The 15,223-nt window shown below is 36.0% G+C and overlaps 1 protein-coding gene across 2 annotated transcripts in view; it reads left to right on the forward strand.

Annotated features, from left to right (window-relative positions):
- Nucleotides 1-15,223, forward strand: part of LOC120769264 (receptor-type tyrosine-protein phosphatase N2) — a 155,860-nt gene that overhangs the window by 18,559 nt on the left and 122,078 nt on the right. The window contains exon 1 of one of the 2 annotated variants that reach the window (XM_040096168.1): nucleotides 3,759-4,173. The exons of the other annotated variant lie outside the window; for it this stretch is intronic. Coding sequence (XP_039952102.1) covers nucleotides 4,113-4,173 — 61 coding nt within the window. The 5' untranslated portion in view covers nucleotides 3,759-4,112. Of the gene's footprint in view, nucleotides 1-3,758; nucleotides 4,174-15,223 lie in introns of those variants that run through there. 2 annotated transcript variants of the gene reach the window in all.

The following is a 15,223-nucleotide window of genomic DNA, read 5'->3' on the forward strand; positions in this document are numbered from 1 at the left end:
TTCATACGAAAATCGTGTTTAACTAACCGAAAGAAAGACTTTATATCCGATTAAGGACTGTTACCTCGGTGGGTTTTCCGCATTTAAGATCTTAAATCAATTAAAATGAATGACACTTCCGTATAACCAAAGAATTATCCAAAAATAAACCATATTTTTGAGGAACGTGGCAATTTAATATAAAAAGTTTCATAAATTTTAAAAACTGTCACATTTCTATCTAAATTTAACATATAGCTTCATTGAAGCAATTAACTTTCTAGATTGGGTGGTTGAAATGACACGTGCAGCCTTTTAAAGCTAATACAAAAACCAGAGAAAAAACACATTTTAGATATTAATAGGAACTGGTTATGAGCATTGACGGGTAAACTTTGTTTGCCAACTACAATAGTAGTTTCCTGTGTCAAACATCAGCATGTCTTAAAATTCTGAAATACATTGATTAATAACGTTGCGTATACGCCACGTGGCACGGCAGGCAACAGTCAACTCACCGCCGTAAGTGGGTGCACATAAAAGTTTGCTTTCCTGAATTGAAACAAGTGTAATGATTTTCATCAAACAATCACATGCATAAGTTAAGCCAGCGGCAGATCAACTTTCAAAGCGCCCACAAAGCGATTTGCGTCTCGGTGAAAAATAATGGAAGTGACAGCTATTTTTAGCTGCCAAGCGGCAACTGTTGGCGGCCATTTACGCACAGAAAACCAAGTTGAAGAAAAGAAAATAAAAACCAGCACAAATCATATGTAGACTGTTACTTACTTATATATATATACATATATATGTAAAAGTTGCGGGAATCGAGAGAGATTTGGCGAATATTTTGATATTTTGGCCAGAGAGCGTAACGAAACTAAAAGGTGTATGAAAGCGAAAGTCTCATTATGCATATACTATAAACCAAAATATGAAAATTCAAGTATACACGTGGTGAAATGTGGGCGCTGAGCTGCGTGTGAGCGTGAGGCAGTCAAAGTAGCACTTTGCAGCAAACAATTTGAGTAGTAAAACTTAGCGAGAGCGTAATGGATAAATTTCACTGGCATTAGCCATACTCACCTCAGACGACTGACGTACGTATACGCCATTAGGCCGCACGCCGGATAAAACATGGTACAGTAAATGGCGACAATGCAAGCATTCACGTAGGTGTTAGCGCCTAGAAAGAGAGTACCAAGGAGAGTGTAGGTTGAATTACGACGTAAATGTTTTAACTATATGTATTGCAATGTTTATCATTAAATGTTAGAGGCAAAATGTTTAAAAACATAGTTGTGGTGAGATATTTTTTTCATTTGTAAGTTGTCATTAAATAATGGAAAAACAATAATCAAAAAAAAAAAAAAAAAACAAAGGCAAAAAGTTATTAAAATTATAATAATAGTATTTCTCAATTCAAAACTTTATATCAACATAATATTTCAGAGAAACTTAAAAATTGTATGCCTTTGAAATTTGAAAATAATTTGAAATATTTTATTAGACTAATCAAAAAAAAAAATTATATTGTGTTCGCATATATGTACATACATGTTAACTGAATAGGGTATTTGTCTCTTTTATGAAATAGTATTAAGATCAAGTACTCCATCGTAGTTTTACTCTTCTAAACTCACATATTTTATCGCTGACCTACCACTGAAATACATCCGAATCATGCTATATAATTGAATTCGACGGAGCCCCTCTTAATAATTTCGGTGAAATTCACAACCTTTCTAAAAAGTTACAGGTTAATCCTCTAAACCTCAAAAATTTTTCCAAAACTTCGAACACGTTACGAAAACTGTGTTATGCAGTTTCCAAAGGATATTTGGATCATTGTATGTTAAGCAAACTTTGCTATCCGATTAGTACTTTAAATTTAAACCAAATCTTCCTCAATCGCAGCTGGTCTCACGACTGACTTTCCAGGAAATTCAAAAATAAATGAGAAATTGGAACTAACACATATGATAGAAGAATGGATAAATGGAATGGTCCCTCATTTCTAAAATGTTTATAAATTGGCGAGAAAAATGTAAAATTATCTATAAAAATTAGTCGTAATCCCACTTGGCATAAACACTGGGACGCAACTTCAACATTCAACAACTTCGAGGTTTAAATATAATTTGCTAAAAATTTCCAGCTTTGAGTGAAGCTCTTAAAAAGGCCCCGTTCATACTTATTACTTAAAAATTAATAAATATAAAAATAAATAAATATTCTATAAAATCTATGTCGTTCCATTCAAAATAATTCCTCTTAGCCTCAATACACCTGTGTGAACGTTTTTTTTTCAATCTCCGAAACAGTTGTTAAAGTCAATTTCCGCTATAGCCTTCAATGTGCGTAGCGATTCACGTTTAATCTCTGCAATTGGCTCAACACGATTTCCCCGAACCGGTCGTTTCAGTTTGCTGAATAGCCAAAAGTCACACAAATTCGGCGAATTCCGGCTTCCTTTTACGAATAGCTTTGACAAACGACGCATAACACTCAAATAGTATTTCTTGTTGACAGTTTGGCCGGTCGGAAGGAATTCGGAGTGCACCACACAACAATAATCGAAAAAAAACTGTCAATATAACATAATTGATTTTTGATCTACTTTGTCTTGGTTTTTACGGCTTCGGCTTGATGTAACTTTTGGCACAGATGCCACTGATATTCATATCAACCTAGAGAAAAATATTTCGGCGAATGAGTTTTCCTGAGAAATCTAAGTTGAAAAGTCTTATTTTTTTTTGCGCACAGGGGCTTAAGAAAAAATTTTATGATTGAAGCTTTCAAAAAGTTTCCATTCCTACCTAAAACGTAGTTTAAAGAAAACTTTAAGGGTTACAAAAGAGTTTTTCAAAAGTCATACCTTTATTCTTTTTGTAGTATAAGCTTTACTCTAGAAAACAAAGATTTTCTAAAGCTAATCATTGGCATCTACAAGATATTTAAGTTTATACATTATAAAAGAACCAAACTGAGCAGAAAATACCATCACTAACCGGTTTATTATGCTCAAACGTCATCTATATTTTGTACTTAAACTTAATTTCACCATAGCGACACAAAATTGTGTGTTATTCTACCTTACTTAAGTGGTGGGTAAAATACTTCAAAGTGGACGTCAAGCTACACTCAGTCGCCGTAAGAAGCTCAAAGTCACAACTTTAAAGCTCCACCTGTTTGCTTGAAAGCTTTATTAAAAGCTCCTAAAGGCAAACGGTTTACGAGCTTTATAAACTTCACAAAATTACACAAAATACATATGCTCTATCTACAAGTATTATACTTATAATATATAATATGTCTACTAACGAAAGGCCTCCTGTTGCTATCTCGTTAAAGCTTTTGCTCAAAGCTTTCTTAAACAAACAGCTGTTTGAAGCTTTTCAACCACATATATACATTTATTTCACACTCATTTATTGTATGTGTATCTACATACAGTATATGTAGACAAATCTGAGTACCAACCCCACTACTTGTGATTGCCATGACTCGCATTCGCCACATTACCGTTGTCACTCAACGGTTTTGCTGCGTCTGCGCGCTCTGCACTACCTACGCTCAACGCTTTCGTGGCTGCCTCCTACCCGAATACCCATGCAACGAATCACAACTCCTTGGCCATCCCTACCAGTGAAACTCTCACTAGTCGTGCTGCTTCGTCGGCTTTTCGTCGTTGCGATTCGTGTCGGCCTGTCGTGTGTTAGTGCGTGCTGCTGAACAGCTTCATTGCGACCACAACCTGATGCTTTGCATCAGTTCGACCTGGTGAGCGCAGACTAAACGTTCGAGTTGAGCGGTTAAATAGGTGCAAGTATCCTAACATAGTAGTAGCACAAAAAATTTGTATAAAATCCTCAGTCAAGTGAAAGTAACCAGTAACTTTGCACGCAGCATTCAATATAACACGGTAACAAACGAAAGCACGCTGGCGGTCCGGAAAGGAATTTCATATTTTGCACGAGAAACTTGTTGACTATCTGCATTGTCTACAATAAAGTTAACTATTGCTATTGTTGTTGCTGTTGCTGCTGGTTTTCAATGTTGGCATAGAAATTTTCACTCGACATTTCACACAAGTCGCCAACATATGGCAGCTTTTGTGCCAGCATCACTGTATGACAATATGCAAAACGCTTATCGCCAACTTAGCCGTAATGAGGCAGCAGCTGTTGAATGGTAAGTACATATGTACATATGTATATACATATAGGTAAAGCTGGGTGTGTGTGTGATCTGTCATTGCTTTATTTTGAAAATAAAAGAAAACTTAAAAGTAGTCAGCGCTGTGCGCTGTCTTGCCTAAGGACCTCATTGTTCTTGGCTGAGCACATACTTGAAGTTATGAGAAGCGCCATCAGTCTGATGAGGTGTCAAGTAATGCCGTGTCGGTGTAATATTCTCTATATAAACACATATATGTATGTAGTGTATATATATAGGCATGTATGTGGATCACAAGCTGTGTGCGACCTGTTGAAATGGAGGCCCACATAAAATGCTGATAAAATTTGTTTGCGCCTCGATGAAACAGTTTACTGCAGTTTATGGCAGTTGCCTGGTGAGTGAAGCTCATAAATATGAAATCGTTAAACGAAAGTTAATTAGTTGCCTAGTAAAACGATGAAATTATTGCTAACTGTGGCGTAATTATGTGAAAATGTGTTTTTTTTTTCAATATCTGATTTATGGCTATTATCTGTCGAAAACTGGCCATAAAGCTAACATATGCCATAATGGGGGCGCGCTGCTGTTAGCCAAGTGCTTAGAAATTCATTAATATACATATTCAAATATGCTGGCGATAATGATAAAAAGTTATTAAATATAGATAATATTTAATAAGTGCGAAAATAGTGAGTAATGCCAATTGAAATAATTTTACTTTAACGGCATTGTTATCTCATAATTTATCTATGAAAAAGTGGTTGAAATATGTGTGAAATATGCTGCGGATAATCGTGTGATTTTTCTTAACTTTGCTACTGTGTGTACACTCAAATATCATTATAATGTTGAGAAACGAGGTAGTATATCTACCGAAGGATCATATACAACTATCACCTGAACACTTTTACACTTTACTTTTATATGTGTAAAGCTCAATTTCCATATGTCAATTAGTGACTAATGCTTAATCGAAGCTGTCCAACAATTCAGCGGATGGCGCTCTAAAAATTAGAACTGAAAAACCCAAAACTCGCTGAAGTCACTGCAGGCCATCCCGATCGAGTTTTATTTGAATGAGAAATTGGATTTAGCGTTAACATGCTTGTATTGGCTCAGTGGCCTATTTTAAGGCAATAACAAAGATTTGTATTACCTTAAAATATATTTTTTATCAGTCCGGTTCATATTTGATCAGTTGATGTTATAGACTACTTTTTCAAAAACCAAAATGAACTTGTCGAATAGCCTTAGAATTGTCATTATAATGTCGAAAAACGAAGAAGTACATCTACCGATGGATCATATACCGAAAAACCCAAAACTCGATGAAAGCACTGAAGGCCATCACAGTCGAAATTTATGTGAATGAAAAATTGGATTAAATTTCGGCTTGCTTGTGACCACAGAAGCCTATTTTAAGGCGATTACAAAGATTTTATATCAAAATCACTTTAACATATATTTTGTTTTCACTCCGGGTCGGTTTATATTATAGACTTGTGTAATAAAACTACTTCTTAAAGGAATTTGTATACAGTATACAGTACAGTGCAGTATATATAGTGTCTGCCAATAGGAGTGATGTGATTTTGAACGTACAGTATATTCAGTAAAATTTATCATTTCATCAAATTACGTTTCACTTTGATACAACGCTTGCAAATCGCTCAAATTTATTACGCAAATTCACGTTCTCCGAAAAATTCACAAACTCACGTTCAGCGGAAAATCATCTTCTCAGATAAGGCCCATTTCTGGCTGAATTCCTGATTAGCAACAATTTTGTTTTTTGGCGTAATGGCCTGGTTAACAAACAAAATTCTTGCTATTGCAGTGACTCAAATCCTAGTGTTGCTGAGTGAATGCCAATTCACGTTGTGCGGATTGTGGTATGACGACATCATTAAAAATTTCTTTCGAAACAAACCATGAAATGGTTATGTACAACACTGCATCGTTCCTAAATCTTTATAAGGACATCTTTGAGGAAGAAGAAATGTGGTTTTTAAGATGTAGGCATAAGATGCCGTTAGTTGTTGCTAAAAGCTTTTAAAAGATTAAGCAACTTTTCAAATTTAATGACATTTGACTAGCATCCTGTATTCGGAAGCAATAGAAATTTGAAAGTTGCAATTTCGAGGCTATTTGTAGCAATATTGTTACATAAGGCAAGGGAATAAAAGGACATGTGCAAGAACCATAGATATAGTCAGCCGAATGTTTGAAAACCCTGATTTTTATTATATAGGGCTAGCCAAGTTTTCATCCAACTTTGTCTTTGTTTTAGGAACAAAGATACACTGTTATTAGTAAAACAACCTCTGTAACTTTAATTAGGATAACTCACATATTGACCGATATATCCAGCAAAAAGTCACCAGGAAGTTCGAAAATCTTTATATTAGGTATAAGGCGGATTAGGCAACTATTTACCCGATTCCACTCATTTTGGATATACAGAATTACTGCTGCAGGAAAAGGATTCCGTCTGAATTTCTATTGCATATCTCACACATTGAAGGATATTTTCGGTCAAAACTCAACTAAAGGTACTGGGAACCAAATATTCGGTACCAAGAGGCTTCAACAGTAGTTGTTGTTTGATTTGAACCATTTTTGCTTATACATACGCTAAAGGTATTATTGGTGCAAACTTTTATCCGTTATATTAATTGCTTATTGATTTATGTACTCGAAAATGAAAGAATCAAATTGAATTGAAAAAATTAATTACATAAATTGTACTATATGGGAAATAGGCGTGGTTGTTGTCCGATTGCAATGGCAACAATTTTCGCACTGGAACATAGGAATGTGCCGAAAATGTCACGCACCAAGTTTGGTTGGATTTATGGCACATTTAGTGTTTTTGACAGTATCATTATATGGGGAGTTGACGGGGATTTCATCCGATTTCAACCATGTTTTCAGTGTCGGTAGGGGTGTTTGGCTATTGCAGCTTTACAAGTTAAGGAGATATGTACATTAAACTTATTAGAGGGCAGTGCCACGCCCACTTTTCCTGCCATCCCCTGATGCAAACTAGAGTTTTATATGTTATTTTCTTAAGAAAAAGTTTAATAATGATCGGATGTGAGATTTGTGTCCGAGCAATCACCACAGAAAATTCTATTTCAAGAAAAACTCGTTTAAGTATAAACTGATAGAGCTGAAGGAACTGAATAGCTATAGTTTAGAAGACTCAAGATATAATCAAGGTATGGATTAGGTTGTCAAACATCTCCCTTCCGCTTTTTTACTTTTTATTCAATGCTTTATAAAAAGTGTTACAGTGATCGGATTTAGTTCAAATATGCATCGTTTTGTTCGATAATCTGTTTCCATCTAGAAGCCCCCCCCCTTCTTATTTTCGAAGAACTCGAACAGCCACTTTTCACAAGCCTCTTTTGAGTTCAACTTTGCACCAACAAGAGCGTTCGCCATGGACAAGAACAAGTGGTAATCACTTGGCGCTAGGTTCGGGCTATATGGTGGATGCGATAAAACCTCACATTCGAACTCCCGTAACTTCTGAAAAGTCATCAACGAAGTGTGTGGTTTGGCGTTGTCCTGGTGGAACTCTACACCTTCCTGCTGGCTAATTCTGGACGTTCCTGGTCGATTGCCTGTTTCAAGCGGTCCAGTTGTTCGCAGTAGATGGTAGAACTAAGCGTCTGGCCATATGGTTGATTCCCTTCCAACCCCACCAAACTCACAGATAAACCTTCCTGGCCGTCAATCCCGGCTTGGCCACAGTTTGGGACGATTCACCGATCTTCGACCACGACCATTTTCGCTTGATATTGTCGTATGTCATTCATTTTTCGTCGCCAGTCACCATCCGCTTCAAAAATGGGCCGAGTTCGTTCCGTTTTGTAGGTTATGTCAAGACCAAGACGTATAGTATTGCCAGATACGAGCTCTGTAGCGTTTTATACATAGCCCCGAAATTCAAAAAATAAATAGGTGGATATATTTGACAACCTCTAGTATTACCCAACTATGTGAAAAAAAATCAATTTTTATACTCTCGCAACAATGTTGCTAACGAGAGTATTATAGTTTTGTTCACATATTATACTCTCGCAACAATGTTGCTAACGAGAGTATTATAGTTTTGTTCACATAACGGTTGTTTGTAAGTCCTAAAACTAAAAGAGTCAGATATAGGGTTATATATACCAAAGTGATCAGGGTGACGAGTAGAGTTGAAATCCGGATGTCTGTCTGTCCGTCCGTCCGTCTGTCCGTCCGTCCGTCTGTCCGTCCTTCCGTGCAAGCTGTAACTTGAGTAAAAAGTGAGATATCATGATGAAACTTGGTACACGTATTCCTTGGCTCCATAAGAAGGTTAAGTTCGAAGATGGGCAAAATCGGCCCACTGCCACGCCCACAAAATGGCGGAAACCGAAAACATATAAACTGTCATAACTAAGCCATAAATAAAGATATTAAAGTGAAATTTGGCACAAAGGATCGCATTAGGGAGGGGCATATTTGGACGCAATTGTTTTGGAAAAGTGGGCGTGGCCCCGCCCCCTACTAAGTTTTTGTACATATCTCGGAAACTACTATAGCTATGTCAACCAAAGTCTACAGAGTCGTTTTCTTCAGGTATTTCTATATACAGTTCAAAAATGGAAGAAATCGGATAATAACCACGCCCACCTCCCATACAAAGGTTATGTTCAAAATCACTAAAAGTGCGTTAACCGACTAACAAAAAACGTCAGAAACACTAAATTTTACGGAAGAAGTGGCAGAAGGAAGCTGCACCCAGCCTTTTTTTAAAAATTGAAAATGGGCGTGGCGCTGCCCACTTATGGACCAAGAACCATATCTCAGGAGCTACTAGACCGATTTCAATGAAATTCAGTATATAATATTTTCTTAACACCCTGATGACATGTACGAAATACGGGTGAAATCGGTTCACAACCACGCCTTCTTCCAATATAAAGCTATTTTGAATTCCATCTGATGCCTTCTCTGTATAATATATACATTAGGAACCAATGATGATAGCGGAATAAAACTTTACAAAAATACGGTATTTGAAAAATATGTAAATGACGTATAATGAAATCTCGATTATCACTTTACCATGCGAGAGTATAAAATGTTCGGTGGCACCCGAACTTAGCCCTTCCTTACTTGTTGTTTTTTAATTTCACACCAGGTGTACCCATTAAAATTACACGTGACCATCTTCGATTCCTAAAATTTGGAAAAATTATTAATAATCTATTTTAAGGACGCTAAAAAGCTTCAGAGTGTCTAATTTGTATCATCTTCGTATTAGTCCCATTAGTCCTTATTGACTCTGATCTATTATGCATGCATATTATTAAGCACGAAAGCGACTTCTAATTTCATAATTTAGCATAAATTAAATATTCCCAACAAAAAACAAAACAAAGAAAAAAATTAACTAATTTGTACATGAAATGCTAATTTCCCTTATTCGCCATATTTCCATTTCTAAACTGTCGACAACAGTCGTCGTCGGTCTCATTCGCAAACTTTAAATAAAACAATTTATTCGTAATCGAATTCAAATTTCAAGCAGCATTTGAATCACCGTTGTGCCAAAAGAAAATGCAAAAAAGTGGCGCTAAAAAAATGTGCAAAGCGTGTAAGAGTGGAAGTGCGACTGACAATTGAAAAATTGCACGCCATACGAGCCATTTATTTGGCGTGTCAGGCTCAACACCTGCCCGGCCATTTGCTTCGGCAAGTTTTCCATTTATTTGCATTTTTTCGACTTTTTTCTAATCTTTCCAACATTTTATTTACAAGCATACATATACATATATATATGTATATACATATACATACATATATGTTGTTGGCCTACATGTACGTACATGCATATATGCAATTGATATGCACTTGTAGTGGTGATTGAGTTCATATTGCGCACACGGCAAGCTTCCAGTTCATTGTGTTGGCTTGATTGCTATGAACGTGATCGCAATTTTTACGAGCACTTTTCAATTTGCTTTTCGCCATTTTGATTATTTCATTTTTTTTATTGCAAACTTTTCTGAAGCGTCATTCAATAACCCATTGCGGGTATATTGGCGAAGGTATATTGATGTTTGTTGTTGTACGCCACAAAGGGATTAAATAATAACGTGAGCCACACAAACACACCAATGTCACATACATGTGTGTGTATGTCTGTGTTTGTAACTGTAAGCGAAAACTCAAAATGACAAACAGTTAAACAAATGCAGAAAAAAAGCTGAGCTGAAGAGTGCTGAATTTTATTGATTTTAAATTGCATGGCAATAATATATGAATGACCAAGTGATTGACATGTCGGTTGGGAGAGCATCAAATGATATGAGAGAAATTGGAAATGCAAAAAACTGCACGATTAATATTGAAAAACGTTTGAGGTCAGGAAAGAAATTATTGCAGTCCGATTAAAAACTATTTTTATACTAAAAAGCTGGATAAAATTGCGATAAATAAAGATAAATACTCGTCGAGTACGTGGGACCAACGAAAGTTTAATAGCTTCGGTCCGCGCTAAATTTAAAATGATACCTAATGTTATTTCTATCACCTTATATTCTTTTGCTTGGGCATTTTACAAGAGAAAATATATCATCAAGTCATCATGAGGAATATGGTGGGGTCCTATACGGTATACTCAAAGTCATATTCTCTCTTAAGGCACATATGGGGATCACTATCAGAATTAATAACAATGTTGATACCTATAACTATGGTTTGGGTGAGGACCAGAACGAAGTGAACTTCGTTTTTCAAGGCAGTCCTCTGTGTGTAGCCAGTAAGTATTAAATTTATATATGGAAAAGGATTAGAATCGCTACTGCAAACCGTTACTTTAACCAAAAAGTATATAGATTTGCCTGAAGTAGGAATAGAAAAGACACTGATTCTAGGAAAAATATTAATCTGATCTATATTTTATCAAAATTCAGTTTCTTGACACAACTCCTGATAAATGAAAGTTTATTCCTATCTATTGCAGCAACCTGGGAATTTGAACTGATGCATGGAAATAGGCTTTTTAATTGAGTTGAGTTATAAATATAAAAAAATGCCTTAATAAGGATGGTTCTTGGTATGCTTGAAGCCAAAAACTACATTATCGGATTTTAATATGGCTATTTATAAGCAAAAGTCTAACTGAATTTTCAAAATATTTATTTTGGCTCCTAAAAGTATGCTAGTGTTAGGTTAGGTTTGAAAGATGGTCCGTCTACATGGCGTAGGGATCACATTTAGACTGCTTGAGACCGAAAAATACACTATCTGTTTTCAATATGACTACTAATCACCAAAAATATACCTGAATGTGCAAAATATTTATTTTGGCGCCTAAAAGTATGCTAGAGCTAGATTAGATTTGATAGATGATCCCTCCACATGTATTCACTTGGCGTAGGAATCACATTTAGACTGTATACAACAGTGTTTTTTAATCCAGATGAAAAACTTCTGTAGTTGCATATCAGGTATCGGCAAAGCGTTCTGTGTCTATCACAAATCTGTTAAGGTATTTTCTCTCTTTTCCGCTATTTCATCTGGATATCTAGAAGTATGAGATCCGAGGTATTTTTGATTTAATATGGCAAAGGCGAGATATTCGGAACGCAAGTGTTGAGAAAATTCTATCTCATCTTCTTCCAAACAGTTGAAGCAGCTGTCATCCGGTATATGTTCAATCTTACCGCATAAAACCCGATCGAAGAGTGTTCAGTAGATACAGCTACATAATCTGAATGGAATACTAAATAAATCTATAATAAATAACTAAAGTTTCGTTTAACAAAAAACAAAACGCTCCAAAAATACCTAGAAAATAACTGCATAACTGGAAAATTTTTACTAGGCGCTTAAGTGTATGCAATATGTTTTGCTTTGAAATATTTCTGTCTAAGAAGTCTTAAAAATCAAAAGTTTCGTGCGGAAAAATAGATCAAACTAATAGCCAAGAGTTGTAATGGAGTAGTTTTTATTGGCGCTTAAATGTAGGCAGCATTTTTTATTATTAGTTACGAAATATATCATTTCATTGCTTAGTAGAAGTAAAACATGAATAGACAAATATCTGAGGATAAAACTGAAAGGTAGAATAGACCACGACCAGCACGCAGTGAAGAAAGTATATCAGACGAAGATGACAGTCTGCACGAAGGCCCCTCTATGGGCAATTCGGCGCCGTTTGCATCAATTCAGACTGACGTATGGAAGAACTGGGCACATTTTACGTTGAGATCTTAAATTGAAAGCGTACAAAATACAGTTTGTGTAAGAACTGAAGCCGCTCGCCCCTCCCAAGCGACATGGCTTCGCTCTATGGGCTCTTACAAGTTCCAAGAAGTTTCGACGTTTTCGAGCCAAATTTTGTTAGGGAACCTCGAAATGGATCACACACATTTACTTTCTTGAATGATGTGATATTGTAATGAATATATTTCTAGTGTTTTTAGACATTGTTATAATATATGAATCAGAGCTGCTTTAAAGCTTCCAGAAAAGTAAATATACGTTTCATTAATTTCCGCTTAACACTTGACATACAATTATGTAAGCTACAATAAAATTCTCAACCAGCTTATAAATGAAATTCATTTGGATTAGAAGTTTCGATTATGCGAACACAACGACTACTAAAGACTTTTAGACCTACTTTCAGTGCTAAAACTTAGAGCAGTTAAATTTTTCATTCCTATATATATATACCCATTTTATATCGGTTAATCGAAAATTTAAAGCTTAGGCTTCCCGCTGCTAATGTCAGAATTCAGCACTTTCGCCTACTTACGCCCACGCGTCGAAACAATGCAGTCATTACGGTAATTTTCCACCTTAAAATTCCTTCAGTTTCTAATAAATTTCGAACATTTAACGAACATTTGTTAATCCTGTCGCCGATTAGTCGCCCCACTTGCAGCTGTCTACCTCCATGCTCTTCGCTTACCCCACACATTTGTCAGTTAATTAAAGTTTTGTCAGCAGCGTCGTCGTTTTTTTGTTGCAAATTCTCCATTGATTTTTAATTCATTCACGCCATCGCGGTGATTACTTTTCAATACACACACATACACACGCTGACATGAAAACAGCACGAAAACCAAAGCTGCACAATATTTTTTGTTTGTGTATATGTAGATGTAGGTTGGTTTATGTGCCAGCAGGTGTGGCGGCAGCAGTATTTATGCTTTTATATATATTTGTATGTATGTATGAGCACGTTACCTTGCGCAAACAAAGGCCCGTTGGGTCGCTGAGGTCTTTAAACATGTTGAGTGCGAGGTTTGTGGGGTCGTGCGCCTGTATGTATGCTTGCGTTTGATGTGTAATTTGCTACAGTGAAATGACCTGTGTCGGTAGCAAATTACAACGAAATGGCTTGTAATAGATTTGTAGGAAAATATATTCCATACCATTGCGTATACTATACATAACATAGCTGTATATATAGTATGGTATGTATATACCTAGAGCTAAGCTGAAAAAGGTAGCAAATAATGGCTTACAAATCATTAAGGGATTTTGCCGACCATTGCCATTTTATTTTCTTTTCAAATTAACCTTTATGGATTAGGGAAGAAAATCGTACATAAATTTCTGTACTGTAATACAGACAAATACTCATTTGTATAGAGCATTTTGCATAGGCCACGTGTTTTGGTGCTTCCAGTGGATTTTAAGTCCCTTTGTAGTTATTGGAATAAATGTTCCATAATAAAAAGGATCAGAAGAGAGAAGAAGATTAGTCCTAACACGTGGAGACAGTATTTATAAACTTTGACAAGTTTAATAAGAAACAGTGGAGCAGCGACAAATCAGGTCAGGTTGAATTAATTGTATAGCAGGAACTACGTTTGGATGATTATAATATTTGGATGGCTACAATAGCTCAGTATTAGTTAAGGAGAGAAAGAGAGGTTAAAAAACAAAATAGGTTAATGAGGACAAAAACGTTTGAAAGAAAATAAGGCAGCGGTACGATAAAAAAAAGTTCAATATTAATGATTAAAGCTGCCTGAACTAGCAGTGAATGAACTTTTTCACGTCATTCACCAGTGTAGATTGTTTGTAATATTGTCAAAAACTACTAATGATTATCATAGCAACTTTACTTTGATTTTATTTTGTTTTTATCATTTCATATGCTAATCCATTTAGAATTGTGTAGAGCTGCTCTCTAATGAGTTTTCGGAGTTGCATGCAAGATCAGTTATGTACGATATGATTTTGTAATTCGTCCCGCGCTGTGAACGAATCAACCACCGGTGAAGTATACGAAGTTTTACAGTAAGTAGATGTCAGCTTGTATAAAGCAGTAAACATCGAGGCTTATCAGACTGATTTAATAATAACTGGATGGGTAGGCTCGTAAAAAAAATGTAAGAAGCATGAGCACTCAAATGACCCTGACTCAACTTTTTAGATAAACTAAACAATTTAAAATTTTGGAAAATATTTCGCTTGACACCGGAAATTTTATTATTTTGAGAAAGAGAAAATATGTAATGGCTGTCTTTCACGCCCTTTGTGAAGCCAGATGGAAGTTCAGTTTAGTTCAAGCCAAAGTATTCATCACAAAGGACGTCAGCACTTTTTGCGTAGGTCAAGAGATATCTTATATCTAGTTATGATAATTCATCGTGATAGCTCGCGGGACAATTTTCTAGATATCTAAGACGAATTCTAGACCGTTTAGAAGCAGTGGAGGCCTTCCAGCGGCTCTCATGACTACTTCCCTTCGTTCCTTGCATGTGTCATCATTACTTCTGCACTTCTGGCTTGCATGTGATCTTACCGACATTAGAACCTGTTACCTGGCTAGCAACCGTTCTGCAGCCATTTTGACACCCTGTGAGTAAAACGCTTACACCTTTTCCTTCGGGGCCCTTGTACATGATCTTCGGTGTGTTAACCCTTTCGGAAACTGTAATTTGGTAAATATGTTTATAGCGACTTCCATATTTCCTTCAATGTTTCAATAACTAAACAGATGACAATTTTGGCAATCTCATAAGCCATTTTTTTCTTAGAATACCCTAAAGGC

Source organism: Bactrocera tryoni, chromosome 2, assembly GCF_016617805.1.
Source record: "Bactrocera tryoni isolate S06 chromosome 2, CSIRO_BtryS06_freeze2, whole genome shotgun sequence".
In the NCBI taxonomy this organism is placed as follows: Eukaryota; Metazoa; Arthropoda; class Insecta; order Diptera; family Tephritidae; genus Bactrocera; species Bactrocera tryoni.